The 26,222-nt window shown below is 35.4% G+C and overlaps 1 protein-coding gene across 1 annotated transcript in view; it reads right to left on the reverse strand.

Annotated features, from left to right (window-relative positions):
- Positions 1–2,812: 2,812 nt before the first annotated feature.
- Positions 2,813–26,222, reverse strand: part of LOC111048598 (discoidin domain-containing receptor 2-like) — a 124,001-nt gene continuing 100,591 nt past the window's right edge. Inside the window, exons 5-16 of the mRNA XM_039430299.1 lie at positions 24,647–24,794; positions 20,598–20,774; positions 20,010–20,143; positions 15,251–15,458; positions 14,303–14,413; positions 13,427–13,593; positions 12,720–12,888; positions 11,732–11,943; positions 8,202–8,336; positions 6,115–6,350; positions 3,772–3,864; positions 2,813–3,002 (exon numbers count right to left, since the gene is read on the reverse strand). Coding sequence (XP_039286233.1) covers positions 2,840–3,002; positions 3,772–3,864; positions 6,115–6,350; positions 8,202–8,336; positions 11,732–11,943; positions 12,720–12,888; positions 13,427–13,593; positions 14,303–14,413; positions 15,251–15,458; positions 20,010–20,143; positions 20,598–20,774; positions 24,647–24,794 — 1,953 coding nt within the window. The 3' untranslated portion in view covers positions 2,813–2,839. The remainder of the gene's footprint in view (positions 3,003–3,771; positions 3,865–6,114; positions 6,351–8,201; positions 8,337–11,731; positions 11,944–12,719; positions 12,889–13,426; positions 13,594–14,302; positions 14,414–15,250; positions 15,459–20,009; positions 20,144–20,597; positions 20,775–24,646; positions 24,795–26,222) is intronic.

The raw sequence follows: 26,222 nt of genomic DNA on the forward strand, positions 1-26,222 counted from the left end.
AAAAATATTATCTCATTACTGCCTCTCTAAGTCATAACCTTCTGGTCATTTCTTCTTTAGGCAATAATGGTTTTCCATCTCAAAAAACAATCACATACCAGCAAAATTCTAATCAACAAACCCCACTAAAAATTCTACATACACTCCAGCATCTATTTCAAACAATAATCAATCATATCAAAATTTATAGAACAAACATTTTTTTTTAAAATTTAGAAAAAGACATCAATCACAAAAACTTATTTCAATTAATAATATAACAAACGTTTTTTATTCAATGAAAACATTATTATTCAAGTTAACTTTCATTAATACATCACATATATATGGCTACACAATTCATTAATACTTTCAAATTTTGAAGTTTATTTATTATAACAAAAGAATTTATACATAAGAGTAGATTTCAGCATGTTCTAAATTGAACCATTTATATTTGAAAATAATTTATAATTTAAAGACTGTATAATAAGTACAAACATTTCAAGATTATAATACAAGATGATCAGGATGAATAATGGGTAAATAAGTTCCCTAAAAAATACAAAAAAGAGAAAAAGAAAATTGGGTAAATAAATTCCTAAAACAATACACATTTCAAAATAAGTGATACATGATGAAAAAATATGTCACAAGCACACAATTCTTTACACTACAGTGGATAGATTTTAGAAAAGTTAAGTTTTATCAACAATTTAAAGATTAGGAAAATAAGCTACTATTTTAACTTCTAATATTATTTCAGAAGAATACAGATTTAAATGACTATGGACAAGATTGGTTAAGATATGCATCATAGAAGAAATTTACTGAACATTACACAAAGACAGGAAAGAATCAAAATTTGAAAAGATTAAGGGCCAAGAAAATAGGCTACAGGAAAGAAAAAAGACACAATTATGGACTCTTACCATACACTGCGTAGCGATTATGCTATTCTGAATCCCGGCATAACACAGGATTCCTAATCATTGTGTGCTGGGGAATACCCTTTCATCATGTGATTCACTGTCATCATCTTGTAAATAAGCAACTTGAAACAACCTTTGAATACTAACACATCAATGGTGACTTTGTGTTTTGTTTTCTTCAAGAACATAGTTTTATTCATGGGTTCATTTGTTTTAACAAAACCATTTTGCTTACAAAAGTTAGTCATGTTCACTTGAGAATGCATTGCATACACCTTTTCAATTCTCAGTTGAAAGTTGAACTCATCAACTTGATTCAAAGCAAGATTCATTTTGTTTTCATTGTTCCTAACCTCCACAGAAACCTGTCTCATGTAATCATTCACTTTGTTTATAGTTTTCCTAACCTTCAATGTAGCAATATCACTTTCATGATAGTTGACTTTCAGTGAAGACAACTCCCTACCTACTTCTTTACTCAATTCTACTATCTCATTAGGGTTGACTTTTTCAACAACAGTAGCTAGGCCTACATTGTCAGAAACTTGAATGAGTTGATCTTGTATCTTAACACTACTATTATCATGCTTCAATTTGTTTTCATCTTCATGATTATCACTCAATGTTTCATGTACATCTTTCAATAGAAGGTTTATACTAACCTGCTCTAGTCTAATGCTAGCAAATTCTTGCTTCATATCATCAAACCTAGCACTTTGATCTTGTTTCAAATCATCAAATTTAGCATTTTGCTTATCAAACTTAGCATTTAGCTCATCAAACCTAGCATTTTGCTCATCAAACTTTTGTGTTAAGAATGCTATAAGATTCAGATCATTTTTAATGTTTGCCATTTTGTAATATCCACTGATATCTATTCATTAAAACTTGATCTCTCTTGAACCGACCTCCCATTCAGCAGTATACCATTCATAACCTATCAAGACATCTATCCTACCAATAATTTTTTATAACCAGGGATATATTTTGTAGTTTGAGTCCCACACCAGGGCGTACCATTTGCCATGCTACCAATTTTTCCTTAATCGGTTGGAATAGCATTTAACACCTATTAACCTAAGGATAGTTGTCGGCTCCAATGTAATAGATTCTTGATAAACCATGAATGGATCTATTGCCTATGAATGAGAAATCCAGTTTTCAGAGCAAATGAACTTATAATCTTCAAAAGAATTTTGGTAATATACACAAATACACAAAGAACAATATATTACAAGCCTAAGCATTTAAAGTTACTATGAGCTAAGGGTACTTATCCAGATTATAGTTGAAAAACAGTGGCTATTGGCTTGAATACACAAATAGCAATATATGAACAAAATAGAACACTATAAACTGTTTAAAACTCAATTTAAAACATTAATAAATTCACTTAAACGAAAATTATTCAGAGAGCAAAAATTTACAACACACAACAGCCAGCCATGTTTCAGAGAGAAAGAAGCCACAGGAAAAGCTACAAGTCAGGAAGAGAGCAAAAGCTTCTAGACATTTCAACGTTACAGACACATCACCAAAAAATTATAAATTACAAGTTTAGAATTCACATTTTATATTTGTTCTCAATAAGACTTTATTTTGAAACTGTTATTTTAAATTTTTATATATCATCTCTATTTAAATAAACCATTTATCTATTAATTCTGTTAACCCAGCCTCGGTGACACCGTGGAACAATGCAACAATCATTTACGATAAAAAATTCTCAGTCAAAAAGTTTGTCCGTCTATCGATGACTCTGATATTTACTATAAAGTTTCATAGATCTCGAATTGAAGATTCGATTCCAATGTGAGAAAAAATGTAATATTACAATATTATAAAATGTTTACATTATAAATGATTTTGTCTCAAATAAAGTGTAAAATAGAAATTTATAAATGTCTGTCTTTGCTTGAATCAATGATTTATATTACACGAGAGCTTACCAGTAAAATGCTCTCCCAAGGAAGCCATCTAATAGGAGCCGGAGGTCTGCCACCTATCTCACTGTAATCCTTCTGATAACATGGGTTACAAATTGCTATGTCAGCTATCTTAATTGTATATGATGTTCCAACTAAGCAGTTTCTGAAAAATCAATTAGCCTATGTACAATATTATTCCAGATTTTTCAAAAAATATTTCTAAAATGTAAGTAGAAATGCATTCAAACACAGTAAAAAGTTAAAACCCATTGAACATAATACATTAACTGAAGTTCAGATCTTCGTTGTAGTTTTGGGAAAAATTAACTTTTCATAAACAATTTGGAGAGAAATGTCACAGTTTCAGCCCAGTTTTTCCTCCATGATCATGATAGTATTATGATTATAGTAGTGTTTTGTACAATAAAATAATGAAAAAAATAAATTCATAGTTTTGTTTTTAGTCGCAAAAATACTAAAATTGACAAATAAATAACCGAATTATTTTCCCAATAAATTATTAACATCAGTAGGCCTATATATGCAAAAAACGTATTTAAGCAATTTATTTATGATCATTGAACTCGATAAACAAAATACAAAGTCACAATTACTGGATCTAGTCAACAAATCATATCTTGATAGGCCTACTCATTATATCTTCAAGCAAAATATATTGTTGAAATAGAACTGTTTCAACGCTAGCTTCCTAGGAATCAATTTTGGAAGGAATATGATAGATTTCCTAAAACTTGATTGATAAGATTATGGAATAGGTACGGTACCGTATATGTGAAGTTTACTGGATTACAAAACTTAATTCGATCAAAAGCTGATCGCGAGAGTTTATAATTATTGTTTCAATTTCAAACATTCTCAAAATACGACAAATAGGCCTAAATTTCAAGGTTCAAGGTGCAAAACTTGCTTACCGAGCTGCCAAATCCTTGTGAACAAGATTTTTAGATTCCAGATACTTCATTCCAGACGCAATTTGAGTTATCATGAACATTAGGCAGCTGTATCTGCAACAAATTGCATGAATATTTTAAAAGAATGAACGACGGAGTAGATATTCAATAATGGATCGTAATCAGAGTAATCTCTATATGGACTCATGTATTTAAAATAACTTCTTAATTCAAAGTATGACTCGCATGTTTGGACTACACGGTTCACTTGAGGTGTTTCTGCCATCAATTCAATATACTGTACTCAATATAAATAAAAAATGTAAGTTTTCAAAATAGAGATGCTTCCCATGTTATTCAAATGAAGTTACTTTTACGCTCTAGGGAGTTTTTCTGTTTTTCCTCCCGAGAGCGAAAAAGTGACACTTTAGTATTATGTTCCAGGGAGTGAAGTACTCTTCAAAAACTCTTTTTAAGGTTTGCCTTTTATCCCAATGCCTTATGAATCATAACAAGTTACAAGAATAAGAACAATTTTTAATAATAAAAAATGATTTATTGAACCATTTATTATTGATATTTCATTAATAAAAATCTAAAACCTGAATTTAGATATTATCTGAACCAGAATATTGTTTTTAAAAAGCATAATGCATGATTTTTTTATGAGCAGATTGGAATATTTCAAATGTATCGCCATTAAGACCCCACATAATGGCTGCTCCATAAGGAACATGAGTGGCATGACCTGTATTTATAGACCTTGGGCGATGAACTGTGATTACAAGCCAGCTGTTTACTTTCTAGGTTATGTTGTAACACATTGCTGCTGGTCACATAAGTTTTTAAATAGTTATTTGTATATCTAGAGTGGAAAGTACTGTTTTTTCTCCCTGAGGAAAAGTTCGAGGCCCGAGGCGAAGCCAAGGGCAACAATTTTCCTGAGGGAGAAAAAACATTTTTCACTCATGATATACACAACATTTTTCCTCCACCTACATTTTTATAAAAACTGCAAATAAAATAATTTTTAAAAACGTATGTGACCAAACAATGTGTTACAACATAATCTAAAAAGTAAACAGAAACAGCTGGCTTGTAATCACAGTTCACCGCCGACAGCGCTATCTGTCGGCAAAAGTTGTAACAACAATGGCCACCACAACTACAGCTATGATGAAGTTCCCGTTTCAAATTTCATTAGCTAATGAGGAATATTCGTTGGCTGGTATTTTGAATAACATGTTATAAAAAAAATGTATACATTTTTTAGTATAGTGATATGAAGTTTGTAATAATTTTAGCATACAAACATAAATTTCATAAATATTGATCATATGTCTGGTTGAGGTATTGAATTTAGTTGGTTTAATGACTACTCTATATGTTTCCTCATCTGAGCTTAGACCTTCTAACCTATTTCAAATGTATGTTTTCGAAATAGAGATGCTTCCCATGTTATTTAAATGGAGTCACTTTTACGCTCTAGGGAGTTTTCCTGTTTTTCTTCCTGAGAGCAAAAAAGTGACACTATAGTATTATGTTCCAGGGAGTAAAGTAAGCACTTTAGACAGGAGGTGGAGGAAAAATTATTTTATTTGTAGTTTTTATAAAAATGTAGGTGGAGGATAAATGTTGTGTATATCATGAGTGAAAAATGCTTTTTCTCACCCAGGGAAATTGTTGCCCTCGGCTTCGCCTCGGGCATCGTCAGTCTTTCCCTTCAGGGAGAACAAGTAGTGGCATTTCTCACTCTAGATATACGAATAACTATTTTTATTGACTTTTTTCCATAGGAATGTATGCTGATTATTTTATTATTTCCTCAATATAAACTGAGATTAGCTTTAAGTGGTAGTCAAAGTTTATAAATTATATTAAGGCATTCACATAGTTTTTCCATAATGCTTAATATAAAGAATAATGCCTCATTCTCTTCAAGTTAAATGAAGTTTTGTATCAGTAGCCTACTGTCAGATATTTGCATTGTTAGGTATCCCGTAATATGAAAGTTATGAAAGAAGTTATAAAAAGGTGTAGGCTAAATTGCGCTTGATCTTATTACAATAATTGTGATAATTACTGATACAATGTTGATTTGTGAATGATATTAATCTATTATTCAAATTGTGATAATTACAGATACGATCTCGATCTGTGAATGATACAGTCAATTTGACAATAAACCAATGTAACACGATCTAACGAAACGAATAGAGCATATATTCCAGGAATAGTAGAAATTAAGAAGAGAAGAAAGATGAAGATCGAAATGAACCGTCGTCAAATTACTAGAGTCCAATACCTTTTTTTTACAGACTAAGAAGAAGAAGAAGAAGAAGAAGAAGAAGAAGAAGAACTTACTTGAGCGTGTGACAATTGTTGTGCAGCACCTGGACCAAGTCTCCCAGATCGGCGGGGTGCTCGAGCACAGCCCAGGGCGGGTGCTGTTCGGTGCAGAGTCCCAGAACGCGCACAATGTTGGGGTCCGACAGACCGGCCATCATACGCAGTTCCCTGATGCATTCGGGTCGCTGCGACCTCGCATACACGTGCACTGTCTTCTCATCGTCCACCTCTTCAGTCTCACAAATTACTATCTGCAAAAACGTTCAAAACCAAGATTCAATTCAGAGAATGTTTGAGTTCTCAGATGACATGATAATGGTGATAACAACCGAAACTGCTATTTGGTGTAACAACAAAACCTTTTTGTGTTTACTGGTTGTGGCAATCAGGAATATGGCGAATCTGCCGAAAGATCTCGTTGTCGCAGTAAGGCCCAGTTGCAAAAAAGCCGGTTAAATTTTAACCTCCATTAATTTCACGAGAACCAATCAGAGAAAGCCTTTTTGATTAGACGACTTCTGATTAGTTCTCGTGGAATTAATCACGATTAAAATTTAACCTGCTTTTCTGCAACCGGCACTAAGTGACTAAATTCATTTATTGAAAAAATCTGACTGCTGGTCGTTCTTTTTCAATAGCAGAGAGTGATTTACAGTACTTAATGGTGTACCAACCGAAACTACTTTTCTACAAAAATGGTTTCAATGAATCAGTGGGTCTGACAATATCAAGTCGTTGTCATGTGATTGAATGAGAAGAATTGAATCTAAACCTACTAGGCTATAATATTTTTTCAATTCCACTTTCCATTATACAGGCTGTTATAGCTAAAGATACGTACAGACTTAAGCTCCACGAGCACGCGCATTTCGCTTTTCATCATCTGAATATATATGCAGTGTATCAAAGACCTTAAAGATTCATAGACTCACATGCAGCGCTAGTGTCGTACTTGGAATTGAAATCCTCCATTGAGGGGGCAACCCATAAGATTATTACATACCAATGCCTTTGGTATCTATAGTATAACAAATATATATAGATATAATATCTCGTGCTAAAATACCCCAATGGCGGCCTTCAATTTCAAGTAAGAGCTATCATTGGGAAGGCATAGGCATTGTGGGTCTATATCTCTTTAAGGTCTTTGCAGTGTATTTGTACAGAAACGGTATAAGACTCAGATATAATAATCTTAATTAGCATCATTAACATTAATTAGAATCAGCTGATGAAAAGTAGAATGTGCGTGTTCCTGCGCTCATATCTGTACGCACCTTAATGAATGAATCAGTCAATCTCATTTAATAAGATAATTGTAAAAAATGAGCTACTTCTCACTTGATGGAGCACTTTTAGACATTATCTGAGGTTGATAAGGAGATGTGTTCAATCAATGGAGCATTGAGTTGAAGATGAAAATATAAAAACAGACTGAATAAGCAAATATATAATTTGTTTTAGGCTTATCCACGTGAATGTGGATATGAATATAACTGTTATGGTTTCAAAAGATTTGATCTTCATTATCCTACTGTCCTAACATTGTCCTATTGAGTATCTGAGGTACCCGATGAAATTCACCAAGGTTGCTATACAGAAAGTAACTGGTGGTACACGTAGCTAATAAGCAAAGGAAACTGGAGCATTTCTTGTTTCCACGTTTTCACTTGCTAGTTGGGTTGCTATCATTTCACTATGAACAACACATTCAAATGTGTGTAAGCTTTGAAAGAGCAGTTCAAGCTTGCTCAAGTGTTGCTATCCTGTAGGTTGATCTTTGCATATCAACAGTCTATGCAGAATACGTTATAAAATGTTTTTTTTGAAGACCATATTGTTAGTTTCATTATTAGGACTATCCATTATTATTGTTGACGTCCTCCGTATTGATATTAATACAGCGTTATATACATAATACTATGTTAATATAAATAGTAATTAATTTTAAAATTATTTTTAAATTACTCGCACCAGTTATTTATTTTCAATTTCTTTGATATCGATCCAGCAGTAAACGAATATCGACACTATCATGTCAATCAACCACCAAATAATTTATTATTAATAAAAATTAAATGATGTCGTGCTATTCGAATTACCTCTCCTATGTGGCAAGAGCCAAGTGTTTTTAATACTGTTAAACATTCTCTGGGAACAACGGTGAGCTCCACTTCTCTGCAGCGATACGGCTGCCCCATGCTCGGAGAAATATTCCAAGATGTTTCTGGCGGCACCTAAAATAAGTTGAATCATTTTAAAAAACTGTTGATCAAAGTGCATGGATCAGAAACTGAGTAGCCTACCTAGTCAATGTTAATAACATAATCCTTATAGATTCTATTAGATTGAACGGAACTTGACAAACACATTATATTCATCATGTGTATGATAAGTTATGTTCAATCTAATAGAATCTATAAGGATAAAGTTATTAACATTTTGTTATTATTATTATTATTACAATTTAGTTGTGTAAAGCCACACATTTTTGAGCAAGGCTCAAGTGGCATGCAACATGTCAAGTTCAGGATCGGGATCCTGAGAATGCGTTGCAGCACTCCTCTATTGTATAGGGACATGCCTCTACCAATGTCCTGGTTATCTTAGATAAAAACACCTTATAACCACCACACAACCTAATATCCTCTGGAATACAATTATAAAACTTCAATCCTGAATAATACGGTCCTTTTTCAAGCAGAGAGAGTCTATGAATTGGGAGCTGGAACAAACATGCATTTCTACCTCGAGTTCTGTATGCATGATTAATTCGGTCGACATTGAAAATTTCTGAATTTTTGAATACAAAAGAAACCACTTCCAAGAAATAGATAGCTGGAACAGAAAGAAGCTGGGGTCTCCTGAGTATAGGTTTACAGGAAGAAGAAGGACTCACCCCCTCAAGAACCCGAAGTGCTTTTTTCTGCATTTTGAAGCATGTGTTCAAATAGTTCCTTCCTGACCCCCAAAATAGAATACTAAATCTAATCAATGATAGGAAATATCCATGATAGACCTTAGAGCTGTCGTAATATTTGAATTTGCCTTTACAGTTCTCAGAGCGAAGAGAGCATGATACAGTCTTTTTTGGAGCTTTTCCACGTGGCTATCCCACTTCAAGTTCCCCTGCAGTTTCACCCCTAAAAATTTTGTTTTTTCAGAAGCAGGATAGTCCCATCCCATTACCAGTGGATCATTATCATTCCCTCTTGCAGAAAACTTCACAACATTGGTTTTACTCATATTTAAATTTAATGAATTATCTTTGAACCACCTGTTGATCTGTTTTACAGCAATCTTAGCTTTCTCCATGACTTCCTGATTATTGTTACCTTTAATCAAGATTGTTGTGTCATCAGCATATAATATCAATTTACCATCCACATTGTAGGGCAAGTCATTGTTAAAGATATTAAACAAAGTAGGCCCAAGTACTCCCTGAGGCACTCCTCGCCCATTTTGCTGCCATGTAGAAAATATCTGAGAGCCCTCACAATCATTCTTTACAGCTTGATATCTCCTCTCAAGGTAGGATCTAAAAAATGTCTCTGCACAACCATTAAATCCATAAAACCTCAACTTATCCAAAAGGAGACCGTGGTCAACCATCTCGAAAGCCCTGGACAAGTCACAGAAGACTCCCACAGCCCTCTGCGACCCATCCAGAGCACTCAACAAATCGGTCACAACATCGAAGGTAGCAGACTTAGTCGACGCACCTCTTCTAAAACCATATTGCCTATTATAGAGAATGTTTTCATCCACCAAGTAAGCAGACATCTGCTGGAATATTACTCTTTCAAAAATCTTGGAAAAAGTTGTCAACAATGCAATGGGACGATAATTTTTGACATTTTTCCTACTTTCCTTTTTATGGATGGGTTTAATGACTGCAAATTTTAGCTTTTGTGGGAATACACCTTCCTTCAGACACAAATTGATGATGTAGGTGAGAGGTTGTAGTATAATGGGACATACTCGTTTTACCACCTTGGAAGAAATCTCATCCCATCCACACGAGCCAGTATTTTTTAGACCTAAGACAGCCCTTTTCACCTCACTCTCACTAACAGCTTTAAATCTGAACAAGCCGTGTTGCCTACCAATTTTCTCGAGATATTGCTTCCCACTACTTGACCTAGTAGTGCTCAACCCTTCAGTAGCCTACTACACTCCAAAAAGTAATCATTGAGAAAAGATTCTACTTTTACCGGATCGGAGATCACATCATCGCCATTGGAAAATTCAATCTTTTGCTCATTACAATTTGACAGGCCTAATTCTTTCCTGACGACAGTCCATGCTCCTCTGTTAACATTAGTAGACTTTGAGATGAGCTTTTCATTAGCTTTTTGTTTGGCCAATAATATCACTCTTTTCAGGATCTTCTTATAAGTAGCAAAGTATTGTAAAAATGTGGGGTCTCTATTGGTTCTAGCCTCTATACAAAGCTCTCTCTTCCTACCACACGAAATCTTGATTCCATTTGTCACCCAGTTCGTGTTAGAGTTGGTCACTGTAGCTTTAAACTTCTTTAGTGGGAAGCATTCTATGAAACAACGATAAAATAGGGAATGGAATGCATTAAATGCATTTTCACCTCCATTATTGATCAAGCAAGGGGACCAGTCTACCGGTTTTAACAGGTTGTAGAATAAATTCAATGATATATCATTTATACATCTTCCCAACCTATATACAGGGCGTTCCGGAGCAAACCCGTTTTCCAGAGTGACACTTAAGGCTAGATGGTCTGAGAGACCAGGGTCTATTATATTCTCATGAATACTGCTTACATTGTGATTCGTGATTATATTATCAATACAAGTGGCTGAAGACGAAGATATTCTGGTTGGCTTGTCAAGAATGAATTTATATAAATTCGATGTCGTGATGTTCAAAAACTTATTCTTGTCTCTACTATTTTCTTTAAGAATGTCAATATTGAAATCGCCACATATAAATATTGTTTTCTGCCTGAAGCTCCTCTTAAGCAAGCACAAGAGCCTATCATAAATATTGAAGAAGTCCTCCACAGGACTATCCGGCGCCCTATATACAGAGATCACTACAAATACTCTAGATATTCCATCTCTCCTCAGACCAAACTCAACAGCTGCACACTCAAATGCACTATCAATGGACAAGGCCTCAATATCTTCTCTAACTTTGAAATTGATGGATTAATATCTTTGGTGTAAACGCAGCTTTAGAAGTAGAAACATAAAATGCGGAAGCACAACATTGTATAGTTATTACTTTTAGCATCAAATTAATAGGTACTGATTAAATACAGAATATTTTAGTACTATGATAGAAGAGAATTTCCCAATGAATTATAACAATTCATTTTCATATTATAAATTTAATTATACCCAATGTACTTTCTAATACATGATAGGTACAATGCCCAGTACCGTACCTACAAATATTCAGTACTTATATTCAGAACTTAGATATAATTCATTATACGCAAGCAATATTATATCAGTGAGCAAGCTGGTATTATGATTAATTTCTACTGCACATTAGATTCAATTATTCTCTACTAGAGTTTACGCAGATATGAATCACTGTAAATTAACTACGGTAAGATACCATAGAGATTAATAATCAATCCAAATCTTACCCTATGTTTATCCCTTGGAGCAGTATGATAGCGTTTCTTCTTTTGTATGTGTTCAGTGCTGAGCGTTTGCTTTCCCAATGAATGAACAGACTGTGTGCATGCTTTCAAAGGTGTATTCTGCAGACTGTATACGTTTGAAGAATAGATGTCATCATCGCCAAACACATTCAAGCCATCTTGCTCTATGTATTCATCGTCGGAACGAATAGGATCTGTAAAATAAGGTGTCGTCATGGAAAAAAAGTCCATGAACAATCCATATTACACACACTTTAATAATTGGCTGAATGAAAGATAATTCTGAGTTAAATGGATAAGGTACAATCTTTTATTATGAAGAATAAACAATGATAGCTATTCTATTTCTACTAATGCCAACAATCTCTATGCTCTGAGCTCCATTTATTTGACAGTAGACTAATCTACAGTCCAATATGAACCACACATTTGAAACGACTGTGCGGGACACAACATGATAACGATATCAAAAATCCAGAGTATCATGAGTAATTTAGACATATTCTCACTTCAAAGTTGTAATTATAATAATACAAGGCACACCATGTTGAATCTCTAAATTTGAATTAGTATGGAATTTTTTGCTGGATGATTCTCACATAATTCTATATGCTTGGGTAATGGTATGATTTGATGGGATAATCGGTGATTAAATAAATATTCATGCCCTTCTCTGGCGAGATTCGAACCCACGACCAGGCGGAACAAAGCAGACTGAAGCTGCAAAGCCTCAGACCACTCGGCTAATTCAAATCATTAAAAAATTATGTTGAATTATGGTTTTTGAAAAACCATCTATTGCGACAGATCGAAGAAAAAGAAGAATAAAAGTGGATAAAAAACACTGCGTAATTTTTGCATGGATATAATATATTATGCAGTAGAGTATTACTAGACTATAGTTTTATCAAGAAGGTGTACCGTAGTTCAAAACTACACTATGATGCAAAGTATTATGATGTAGGCCTACCTTTTTCGACAGTTGTGTTGATATCAACATACTGGGCCTCGGTCGAGAAGCACATGGATGGATCGCTGGGAGGGGGGTCATGCTGGCTGCAGGGGGTCACTCCCCCACCCCCTCCACCACCACCAACGTGCACCATTCCATTCACCGAAGTCAAGTTCAAGAACAAGTCCTAGAATTTAAAACACTCAGTTATTGAGTATGAGCCAAATGAAGACTTCTTCTAATTCTAGCTAATATAAATAAATTTACTGATAAAATATTCCAAAAATTCACTAAATCCATAAAATTCACTGCCAAGAGAGCAACCATTGGCGACCGAGTCCCAGGCACGCTGAGATTGGTTGCCGGGCTGGTGACCCGAGTGAGACAGCCCGTACGCCAAAATCTGGTGGCCGGCCGCCAGAATCTGGGGACCCGGCTGGCGACCCTATGGTCACTATTTTGTTTAGTTTTCCTCTTTTAACGTTGCCATCAATCACAACCATTAGCTAATCCTATATTATTTTTATATTACAAAGTGATTTAAAACTTCGACTCTTCCTTGTGTGGCCATGTGATTTTATTATTAGCAACCTTTGGAATTTTATATGTGTAAGTGTAAGTGCTCTGTAGATTATAGTTATATCACCTTTGTAAGTCGTATGTATTATAAGAACTGGTGGCCTACTTGAAATACTAGAGATGAGCATGAGTGATTTATATCTCACCTTGATGTTGAGAGGGTTACGAAGAATTGTTGTGGGAGAGCCATGCAACTTCTGTCGTCTACTCAGGACTAGGATAATTGTGAAAACACTCAACAAAAGAAGAATAACCGCCGTCAGTACACCGATCACAATCTCAATGTAGCCTTGCGAACCACTTGGCTCTGCAACTGAAATAAATATTTTTACAATTCAAATTTCTATTGATTATATTCCACTTTTGTTAGTTAATTCTGACAAGTTATTCACTCAGGTTACTGAGATGTCAATATAAGACATTTTGGCATTATCAGACATTTATATTGATCAGGGGTGCCATATACAAGAAAATTTCGTCATTTTAAACATTGCTGTCCTTTTTTTGGAACCCTCTTCCCAGATTTAATTTTCAGCGTGCCCCCCTTACAAGAATCTCGAGGACGCAGTCTGCGTCCAAACCCCTCACTTTGAACATTCCTGTGAAAAATACTTATTTCAAGATTCTTACTGAACTAAACAAGTCCATTAAAAACGCTCTAGCCATAATTATGAATGTTATTTTGGGTGTAGTTGCGTTTGTGAGAGTAGTGTTGCATCTTACAACATATAATATGTGAGAGTTGCATAGGTGATGTTGCATATACTTCTTTACGCTTTTGCTGCATCCAAACATTTAATTCAACAATGACGTCAACAGAGCAGCATTTTCAACTATAGGCATTTTTGTGTCAGAGATGAATAAAACTTCAATTCATGACGTGGTACAATAAGGCATCAAAATCAAATCTAAAGACATTAAAATACAGGCATGAAATACTCCTGTATTTGAAATATAAAACACTATAGATGATAAATTATGAAAGTTAGGTTTGACTATGATGGGAGAGAACTTCTACGTACTTGTTCCATAAGTATCCCACGATAGATCCACAGCATCTCCGGAGAAGATCACAATTTCTTCAACAGCTCCGGGTGTTTCAAGCTCCAAAGAGTAATTCTGTGGTACGGGCTCTGCAGCAATAAATGGAACACAATTTCATTAGTGTACTTAGAGAACAATCGAATAATCAGGTGAATTAGATGAAACAATTATTGTTTTCGAGATAGGCCTATATTATTTGTATTTATTGCAGACGATGCCCACATGAGCTTTTTATACGTGCGTGGGTCGTAATGGAAATTGCGTTGGTGAATTGATGAGATAATCAAACGCCCATGCCATCGGTGGGATTCGAACCCACGAACCAGGTGGCGCTAGCCGATTGAAGTTTGTAACGATCCTACCACGATCTGTACCATGATCTGTACCACGTGACCAACCCGGCCGGCTGATCTTCCATAGAAATTGAATAGTCTATTAAGGAAAATTAAAAATAGTTGATACGATTGAAAAAAAAAATTGATTCGATCTCGATCTGAAATTCGTTGTTGAAGTTATATTTGGAATCATTTCATTTTTCTATGGATCTCAAATAAACCATATAGCCTGCAGCACTGCAGAAAGTCTGAAAGTATTTCTCTAGTCTAAAAGCATTAATATGATCATTCATCCATCTATACAAGCTCTTCCATAAAATTGCATTTGAAATTATTATCATACAGTACCATGGAGGTCGTTGAAATTCACTGCTCTTCTATTTCATTGAATCTGATGAGAATGTCGAATTTGTACAACGTACTAAGTATACTAAATCATTAATGTCCCAGAGTGAGATCACAAATCACAAATGTATCTGTTCAATAATCATTGATTTAATAGCAATTATTTGACCATTATTCTTATACCTAATGATTTTTTCAAGTTAATCTATTTTCACTTTATTTAATTATCTGAAGAAATTCGCCCACCTGAATTGAAAGTGACTTCACTCAGCATGATCCATCGAGAAGCGAAAAACAGTTGTAGCCTCACAAATTTGGCAATGTGATGATGAAGATTGATCGTGATATTACGCGCGTTTTCTAAAGATAGATCTGGCATATAATTGTAACTGACAGTACGGCCATTGTAGTATTTTCCTCCAATGCTGAATTGAATGTTAGCTTTGGAAAACACCTGCAACGAACAACAACAATTCAGGTTTGTTTAACGGTTACAATAATAGAACAAGAGATACGATATTATGATGTTCAGGTAAATCAGGTATCATGCATTTACGATTCATGAGTTATGATTTTTTTCTGTTATCCACTATTTTGGTCCATAATTAGAACTTTCATTGATAACAGTCACACCCACATTTTGAAATTATAAAATTTGTTACCTTCCTACTGTCAAGTCATACATATTATTTGAATTTTAAATTCTTTGTCCTGATTTTTTCCAACTTTGTTATGTGGTATAGCCTAGTGGCTATGAAGAAGGTTACTAATATATCAAGAGATTAACCTGTTTACCTCATACATCATCCCAAAACCATTAATTAAAAATAAATCACTGAAATGAAATTTCATATAATATACTAGTAGAATGCTAGTTGTACAGTTGATGTGTGATAATTAATTATGAGGAAGTCGGATACGCGGATATTAGAATGAATGATGATACAACTATATCAATAAATCAGTTGAAGTTCAAACGTAAATGTGAAACTTTTAGTTTGTTCAATTCTGAAAACATGAATAAATAATCAATATTCTGATCTCTACTCTTTCCATCAATTAACATGAAAAAAGAAAAAATAACTCAACCTTATCTCGAACTATTATTAGTAGTCGAACTATTTATTATTTATGGTCCAAATTTGGATTAGTGAAGATTCACCTGGTTTTCCTAACCACCCCCCCTCAATATATAATAATTGATGTACTCATTGTATAAATAAATGAAAATTTCTGGTAGTTGAGCGAAGTAGATAAAAAACAATATTAAGTCAAGAAAATTTCCATTAACTTAAAACGTGGTTGTAATACACCCGCTTGGCACCTTTTTGTTTACGAAAATTCAACCTACTAATTATCTGCATCACTCCCGTAACAAGTGCGAGAAGATACCTTGGACAATTCTTCGGACGGACTTGCTTTATGAGCAAGAAGCGAAATAGATTTACGGCGTCTGAGATGATCCTTTCCTGGATTTGGAAGGGAATAAAACGCACTGTTCGCGATAAATCAGCCCAGAAACCTGCCAGGAGATTATGATACAGTGGAGGTTTCGCCCTCAGGAATAATACATTAGTTCTGCTTCCCCTTCCCCTCCTCAGTGGCGGCTCACTCCCGGAGAGTGGTTGATGTGATGATGCGCGGGGGGGGGAGTGTGCCTTGTGTAGAACTCTACAAGGAACACACCGAGCAATATGCCTAGAGCTACACCGCAACACCAGGTTCACCAACAAAAACTGTGCGAACACCTCTTGGACAACTCTATCAACTCTATCTTATTCATTGCAGTGAGTTGTCGTCCGCTGGCAACTGAGAAGTGATGCGGCGCTTTTCAACTTGTCTTGATCTCTTACATTACACTCATCCATATGTATAATCCCAGTCATCCAATGAATGCAGCCAATGCATCCAATCAATGCAATGTACTTCAATGTAAGTACACCAACGTATTTTGTCTCTACAACTGTAAAATATTATAGATGATCATTATTGACAACAATTCGGAAGTATACCTTTAATATAATGAGCCAAAAACAGTCAAGTAACTTACCTTTACTTGATTCATGATCAATTAGATCATGGTTCAAGATCATTTGGTCCTCCAAAATATCATTTTCTAATTTATTTTATACAATAATTACATTATCAAAATGATAGGGAGAGGAAAAATAAGGTAACCTTGTGTGCTATTCCTTTCCCAAATTTAGGTTGTCTTTAATCGATATTACAAAAAAACAATATGATAAGCTACTTGACCATAGAATCTATACACACAGCTCTATAACCATAAAATCTAGACGTTTTTGAAAGTCAAGTCGCATCTATAAATTATTGCGACAGTCACTATTCATTCTATCAGTAGCTGATTCAATTCTGTTTAAGGCACATGTCAAATAGGCCCATTGAATACGGCGTCGATTTGAGACCTTCACAAAGTAGGCTACCGTATCTGTCCTGATGACTTGCCGACAAGTAGCCGAGTGAAGCTGGATTTCGCATGGTAATCGCTTGTATAACTTATGAAATAAACAACTCTTGAATTGAATTGAATTTTCACTTATCAGTATCAGCGTCAACGTGTCCAGTAGTCCTACAGTGAAAATATAAATCCAATGAATTCTAATATGGGACTATTCACACCCACCTCGGCAGAGCGAGTATGAATAGTCCTACTAGAACTTATGGGAATGATATTCACCTGTGCCGGTTCACTGATACCATAGAGAAAAGATAGCGTAAGTATCGGTTGTCTTGTATCAGTTGTCTGCTGAACTGATGTGGGAATCGAGCGTTAATGAGTAGGCTAAATCAAGACTGCAGCAGCCGCAGCCGAACCAAACACGTGAAGCTTGAACCCTATAGGCTACGCCTCGTATTCAGTGCTGCAAATAGAAGTTAGGTTAGATTGAGTGACACGTGGCAGTTGCAATTTCACCATGTGAGTGCACAGCACTGTTCTACTTGTAGGCATATACACTTTGTTGTTCAGGTGCTGCTGGTTTCAGTATTTGCAGGTCATGTTTTATGCATGCATCTCTCTCACTCTATCTCTCTCTGTTCTCTGGATGTTGTCACCTCACCCACAACTGCAGCAATTATTTACAGCTCGGAATGGATGGATGCCCTGCTCTGTTCTGTCGACAAGCCGTGAGGCCTCTGGTCGGTCGGCTCCAATGCAAAAATAATTAAGCCAGACCTAAGCACGCGCACGCTTCGCAAAATAATGTAAAAAGCACTGTGGCGTGTGCTATGCTCTCAAATAGCGACTTCTTGATCAACTTTGTCCACGGCTGCGCCAGAATAATTACTAACTCCATCCACTCAGGTTGAATAGATTATTCCTAGCAGGTTGAATCGGTTTTTCCTGTTCGCTATTAGGAATGTGATTTGGAATAAGCGATGTTTCATGCTGTGATTTGATGTCTCTTCGAATAATCACTTTAAGCTGCTAGAAGCTAGGAATTCAGTGCTTCACTGTTGACAGTTCACTCCAGAAATTATTACCTATCCATTAACTAGAATTTCCACTTTTAAAATATTGAAATGTTTCATATTTATATGGTTATGATTTGTGATATGATGGTTTTTTGAATTAATTGATTCTCATTATTTGATTGACTCATGATCCAAGACTCTCAAAATATATTCAGCTCTTCTCACAATTGATTTATTTGATCGGGTACTAGTAATAATAATAATAATATCGTGTGACCTGGCTGGCTCAGGTCTGGTGTCAGAGTTTTCAGGTCGCAACTGATCAATTTCAGGGCCTCTGACATGACCTAACGACTGGTTTTTACGCAGCCGGGACCGACGGCTACTAGTAACTCTATAAGAATATGACATTCTTCCACATGTGAAAATGGATAACTATAGTTGATGACTACAGTCATTTGTATTTATGTATTTAGTAGTTTGTATTTATGCTCATCTATTATTGCCCTAGTTCCAAGAAGTCCACGCAGAGGTAATTTTTGAGTCACATGAACCATGGCAATATTGTTCCTCATCCATAGGAGTTTAAGAGCGAGGCTTGAATACTGGGGACTGTTTACTTGAAAGAAATTTCCAGTCATGCAATGCATTGACTAGCACTGCAGTCGTATCATACGTTCCAAGTAATAAAGAGGACCCGGCCGAAGATGAAAATAAAGTCTAGCAGTCTTACGGACGCGAATGGGAGCTGTGGAGACAAAAGGAATAGAGATATTTTACGACAGGAAATAATGCCGGATTCAGCGGTTGCTTTACGCGAGGACCTTCATATACGGCCAGTAGTAAAGAGCACTATTTCTCCCGGTACAAAATATCACATGTCTCTTTATGCGATAGTTACATTATTCGCAATAGCTTTCACGTAGGGCTCGTTCTCAATAGTAGATGATGAAAGAAATAAAAAGAAACACACTAATGACGGAGCCAAAAGCTGCTCATGTTAAATCATTTTGCTGAGGTAAACTTTCGGTTTGTTATTGCTTGAGAAAAATGATTTATGAATGATTCATTTTTGGAGTCCCATGAGTCATCCTGGATTGTAGTACATTTTTGCGAGAAAAACAAGAATTTATTAATATTCTGTTGATACTGTTGAAAGTTCACTTAATACCTATATTAAATCTAAGATAGGCAGTACAGATATTTATAAAACTCTGTGAGTACAACATGCATTTCTCAAGTTTTAAAATAATGGATCGATTGAATAAAAACTAGAATCCAGTCATTAGTTCTAGATAATATACAGATAACATTATACAGCTGACTCGAATCCTTGAATTTGCTTGGAAAATGACTTTAGAATAATATTGGAATTAGCTAGCTTTTACTTAATCGACCTATTGAGTTTGTGTTAGTTTTTTCATATTAACCTAGAATATCGAATATAATACTGAAAATCGAATCGTAATGGAAATATGATAGAAGCAAGTTTTTTTTATGAAGTGGGTACTCTGGAAGTTGCTATTTTTAGTTCAATGATAACTATTAAAGCCAAATGATATAATATTACCTGTACATTCTTGGGAAACCAGTTGTTGGCGAAAATACTGATTGAGCTGAAATTGCGTATCACATCAAACTCAAAAGTCAGCTCAATGTAATTACGTGGAAATGAGTCGTTTCTCCAAGCCACCCAACCGTTCCCTGCAATTCGAATCACACAACATCAATATCAATTTTCAGTCTAATTCTGAATTTATTCTTCATTCGACTTAAAAATTTATGTAGTAGTCTTGTTCAGTACATTAAAAACTATATAATTATCCACTAAATTGTCAAAAATTACAGAGATTTGAAAATTATACAATATTATTCAATTTTATTCAATAATATTTATTTAAAAGTTGAATTTAATTATATTTACTTGATGCTTCTGAACTTCACAGGTATAGAAAGAGACAAAAATCAATAGACAAACTAATCAATCAAACGTACATATAGGGTTTATAATATTCAACATAGATATGTCTCGTCGGGCTTTCTTCATTTTTGGTAGGTCAAATGCCAAACTCTCCCACAGTCCCCTCCAGCCATGACGATTATGAATAAACTAGTAATATACTGGAACTTCAAAAAATAATCTACTAGAGTAACAAACCTTTTCCAAGTCCAATATCAAGTTTGAAATTGTCTCCGCCGTAGAGTCCGTCAGTGAGGCGTCCTAAACCTCCAGACAGGGATGAACCGATGCGTTCTCCGTCGTAAGTGACGTCACCCAGTTCGATTCCCGGCTCCCACGACTGTTCCGCGGGGATATTGTAGCTTACCACTCCCTCTGAAAATGCACATGTAAATGCTTATTGGCAAACGAATAATCAACACTTATTCCCTGTTGCACGAAAGCCTGTTTCATTTTAATCGCGGTTGAATGTCACGAGAACCAAACAGAGAAGACTTTTTCACGGAAAGCCTTCTTTGATTTGTTCTCGTGGCATCCAATTACATTAAAAATTCAACAGACTAGTATGCAACCAGGGCTGAGAGATTTAATTAATAATGTTATTCCATGTTAATAAAGTGATGTTTACTTCACAAGAGCAATAGCATAAATCAGTGATTGTCAATAAAAAATCAGAGGTTGGAGTAAATGAGTTACTCATTTTAATGTGGTAATGTTCACTTTTGTAGAGCATGCATCTGTGATTAATGTAGTCGATATTATTAATGCTGCTAGTGTTAATCAAACTCATTTCAACTACACAAGTTGACAAATGAAAATTTCAAAACAGATAAAATTATGACGGATGATTGACGGAATCACTCTGAAAAATTGGTAAATTTTTTCAGTGATTTGGTGAGTTCAATTATTATGTTTAGGATGAAATCAAGCCACAATTAATCGTTGAGCGATGATGAAATCAATCATGCATGACTTTGATCAGCCATTGCACTGACATGTTATCTAGATATTCATAAAAGTGGCAATGAAAAAGCTGAAGCTGCCGCTGAGAAATAATGTTGTTTTCAGACATGGACTGTGGACAGATAGCGGTGTGCCTCCTAAACTCGCGCTCTGAAACTAATCTATTATTTTGACAGTCTTTGCACAAACTGTTGAATTTTGTTATCGAATGAGAGTCGACGCTGGCCGGTCTCATGGTCTACTATCATGAGATACACTCCAAACTGTCAGTATTGGTTCAATGCAAAGCATTGATGTTGTTTATACGGGAAGCTGACAGTTCAAAAAGGAATCTCACTATAGTCATTCAGACAGTCACTATGTCAGCATTGCAGCATTGGTTGACTGGGGAGAGTCTATGATATGCATGAAGATTGCTGTCGGTTTGCAGGAGTTTCACTTCAGATAGCGAAAACTCAACTCACAACGTTCACCTTCTTTTTGTGTCGGCATTAATATTGGAGTTTTCAATTCGTCGAAAAGCTGTCCATAGCGAATTTCCATCGGGACATGTCAGGCGCGACGGGCGATTGCTTTTGCAAAATTAGAAAGTGTCCTATGTATTTTTTAATTAACTTGCGCGAGCGAGCGCGCTCACTCTACCACCACTTGCACTGCACGGCGTCGTAATCCTTCAAAACTGTAATTAGCTTGGGGCAATATAGGAGTAGGTGTGGGCTGGGGTTGGGTGGGTGTCAAACAGTTTGTATGCATCACCACCGCAATTCAGCCCGCGGGCTTGACCGCTTAATGAGAACTAGTCAAAGAGATCTGCGTGAAAACTAAATTCTCAACTCTTCACCCGATCCAGAAATAATTGATAGCCGTATTCGAATGGAATGAGTTTACCGAAAATTGTAATCTCACGGTATCCAAAAATTGAACTTATTAACAAGTTGAACTTGTTTACTCATGATCACATTTTCATCCAAAAACGATGTTGGAGGACCCATCTTTTATCAATAATGGAATGAACTTATTGTAATCTTGTTTCGACCAAAACATTGAGAGATCGAATAATGAACGCTTCCTATCCAACCAATGCTGACATAATGGTCGACTGACTGTAGTCAGACTAACTTCAAACTCTCAATAATTAGCCAAGAAGAGATTATTAGAAAAAAACTATAGATAAAAAAACATTCTGCAGTTTTAGTGCCAGTTTCCGAGCTCGGGATTTAGCTAAGTTCTAGACTTTAAACAACTGTAGTCTGCTGTTAGTCTGAGCTCTAACTAAGAGACAGAAAATTGGCTTTCCGAAACGGGACGTAGTCGTAGACCACGTTTAAATTAAATTTCGAAAAACTAGGAAATTGAACACAAAATGAAATAAAAAGAAAATAGTATTGTAATAGTGTGAATATTGAGTGGGTATTATTGTAGTTGTTTTTGTGTGTCTTATATTATTTTTCAGGTTTTTAACTGAAATGAACTTTGATTCTAACTGTATGTTGAACCCAGCGTTTTTAGTGTGAGAATTGACTTTGTCTTGTTTGAATTTGCTAACTTGTTGCTTAGTTGTCGAAATTAAAGCAATTTTCGTGCATTTTCAAATGCAGTTTCAATTTCTTGTCGAAAAAGCTACTGTATTTGGGAATTGTACGACCATTGACCTTTTTGCAGCTTTGGCTTTTCCACTGGAAGTTATGCTCAACGCTCGTGGTGGGGGAATAATTTTCAGTGAAAAGGCCTCAGTTGGTATTGAGACGTGAACGGAAAATCATGTAACGGTGCGCGAGCCTCGGTCCTCTGAATGGGTCTGTTGCCCATCCAGAGGGACAAATTGAAAAGTTTTTCATTATCAGTACTTTTGTTGTAGTTTGTATAGTAATCTAAAATTGATAGAATCAGTAGATGTAGAATTAAAAGGTTAGTTGTGTGCGTGAATTTAAGTAGAGTGTAGTGAGTCTGAGTTTATTGAGTTTTGGATTAAGTTTTCTCGAAAGTAAAATTTGAAATTGTTGAAATGGTGAGTGCCAAACTGTTGTTTTTATTTAACTCGAAATTTAGTACATAGAATGACCGAGGCCCGAATTTAGTTGCAGCAAGTTAGCAGGTTCCCAAAATGTATAGATTGAAATTGAATATTCCTTCTTTTTCTGAGTAACTCTGTTTGAAAATTTGACATGATTTATATTGATTCGTTAATGAGTTCAATAAACCTGAGGTTGAATTTTAAAAAGTATTTTTCATTAAAGTTCCTGGCTCGTAGTTACTTTGTTTGCTAGAATATGTGACAATGATGATAATCTGTGCTTTTGAATGAACGAATCCACCAAAAGCTCCCAACCAATCAAGGATTCAAATAGAGATTTGATAGCATAATTTTGGTAAATATTATAGAAGAGAAGAAACAACCCCCCTCCGTTTACAGTATGTAAAGTTTCAGGTATTTTGAATTATTTATGAATGTCTCATTTCGTCAAGGAAAAACGTTTCCAATTATAGAAATGAGAAAATAAAGATTATCATAAAAACTACGACTACGCCCCGTGTTGGAAAGCCAATTTTCTGAATCTAGCTGTTCAAAGTCTAGAACTTAGCTAAGTTCCGAGCTCGGAAACCGGCCCTAAAACATGAATTCAAAACTCATTGTATCACATTATTCCAATAACAGTGATAATGGCCTGGTTCGGAAGCTATTTCATTGTATCCGATGAAAAAATAGGATGAGCATTATTTTGGTACAATGGTTTTTGTAATGGCTATCTTTGTGCCCGTTCTGTGTACATAGAATGTGGTAAATTGTCCGATTCACAATTTACCAAGTGAAAAGTTCCGCGTCCCATGGGAAGAATTTTGACAGATTCTGTACCAGAAACCAGTTCCAGTTCCAAGTTCCTGCCCCACAGTCGAAGCGTGGTAAATAAAATTTGTATCAATGGGTTATTGAAGGTGGAAAGGTTGACATATGTCATGAATAACATTCCCAACGTAAATATATTTCCAGTGAATTACAATGTACTTGGGAGAAATCATTGGGGTAACTCAGGATAATGGAGACAACAAAGTTGAACGAGAAGAAGAGTTTTCTCTTTTTGAACCAATCATAAATGTATTTTCAATTATTTGTATGAATGAGTTTCAACACAGATTTCCAGTATCAGCTTATATACATGCAGTAAAATGAAAATGTTGAATAGAGGATTAATGAGATTTTAGAATATAATTTATACATCATAGCTGTAAGAATGATTATTTAAGAATGAACTGTTATTTCATGAACTTTAAGAGTTAATATTTACCGAGATAAGGACATCCAAGTACTTCAGCACGTAGACAAACGGTTCTTCTATGCACACTGTGGGGCAGAATGCGAATTTTACTGGCGAAAAACGGAGGCATAAGGCGATGGCTCACCACAGTCGATGTGTCACTGTTACCGGTGATAACCTGTAACATAAATATATTATATTCAATTCACTGCATGATTCTATATCTAAGACACAACGAACAGTCTTCGTCCTGAACGACTCTCGGATCTTCAGGAATCTCAGTCTGTAAAGTGTTTAAGTTCGAAAGTTCAAATTAATATTGCAGTTTTGTCTATTACCTGTGACAAATAACTTGTTACAATGGTCCAGAACCTTGTTTATGGACAATGAAAAGTATAATCATGATCGAGCTTAATGTATGATTACTACGACATGACTATACTTACTTACTCCTCAGTCCTACAGGTCGCTTCAACCCTTGACCTCCCTCACAAAGCCTCTCCATCTCTCCCGATCCACTGCCTGCCTTCTCCAGTTTGGAACTCCAAGCGTTCTCAAATCCTGCTCTACATCAGCTGGTGTATGCTCTACATCAGCATTGCTCTCATCATTGATGAGCAATTCATCTATTCCTTGGCCTTCCTTATCTTCTCCTATTGTTTTTCCCTTCATATACATTTGGCAATCCTTTCATCACCCATTCTCACCAAGTGCCCCATCCACCTAATCCTGCCAGCTTTAATGAATCGACGATGTCTTCACTGCCCAGGAAGCGCTCGATTTAACTATTTTTTTCTCCTCGAAGTTCCATTTTCGTAAACAGGGCCCACTATCCTCCTAATCTTTCTTTTAAAGATACAAATCTTTTCTATGTCCCCAACTGTGAGTACCCAAGTCTCAGAGCTATAACATATACTACAAGTCTGACTTATATCTTTATAATTTCATTTTTGTAGCTACGACACGACTATACATTTTGAAATATTTTAAACAGTGAATGATGTCCATAAAATTCCAATAAAACCCATGTGAAGAGATTTAATGAGATTCAACGGACAATCATGCAATGATGTAATTAATCTCCTTTTTCAAATCCAATAGACGTACCGGGTCATTGTATGTTTACAAATATATTTAAGGTACATCATGATATGAATTTTTAAAATAATTTATTCATGAAGAATAATCATTTTGGGAATTAAAGATTAGAAACTATTGATCAAAAAATTATGTGAATCGGTGTTTATTATACTTAAATTGTTCAATTATATTTGAAAACCTAGAGAACTTGATAAAAAAATTATGAATTTTGAGATGAGGCTCTTTCAAGGTGACAATCTTCTAGAATCAACCATTTTTTGAAATTGAAGAAATTTCTCATTTGTCGGAATGTTTTCAGTGCAAGATCACTCCCAGAACACACCAATTTAGCACTTGCAGAGGTTGATGAACTGATTCATATACGTTCACATAGCGCTCGATGATAATATTTTTAACTGGCCGAGAATATGGAAGTGATAAAATTCCGCTTGATAATGAAATCTCTCACTAAGCAACGGAGCGAATCTGAAGAGCTTGTCCCGTATCGGTGACTAAGCCAGAGCTG

Source organism: Nilaparvata lugens, chromosome 6 (assembly GCF_014356525.2).
Source record: "Nilaparvata lugens isolate BPH chromosome 6, ASM1435652v1, whole genome shotgun sequence".
Taxonomy (NCBI): Eukaryota; Metazoa; Arthropoda; class Insecta; order Hemiptera; family Delphacidae; genus Nilaparvata; species Nilaparvata lugens.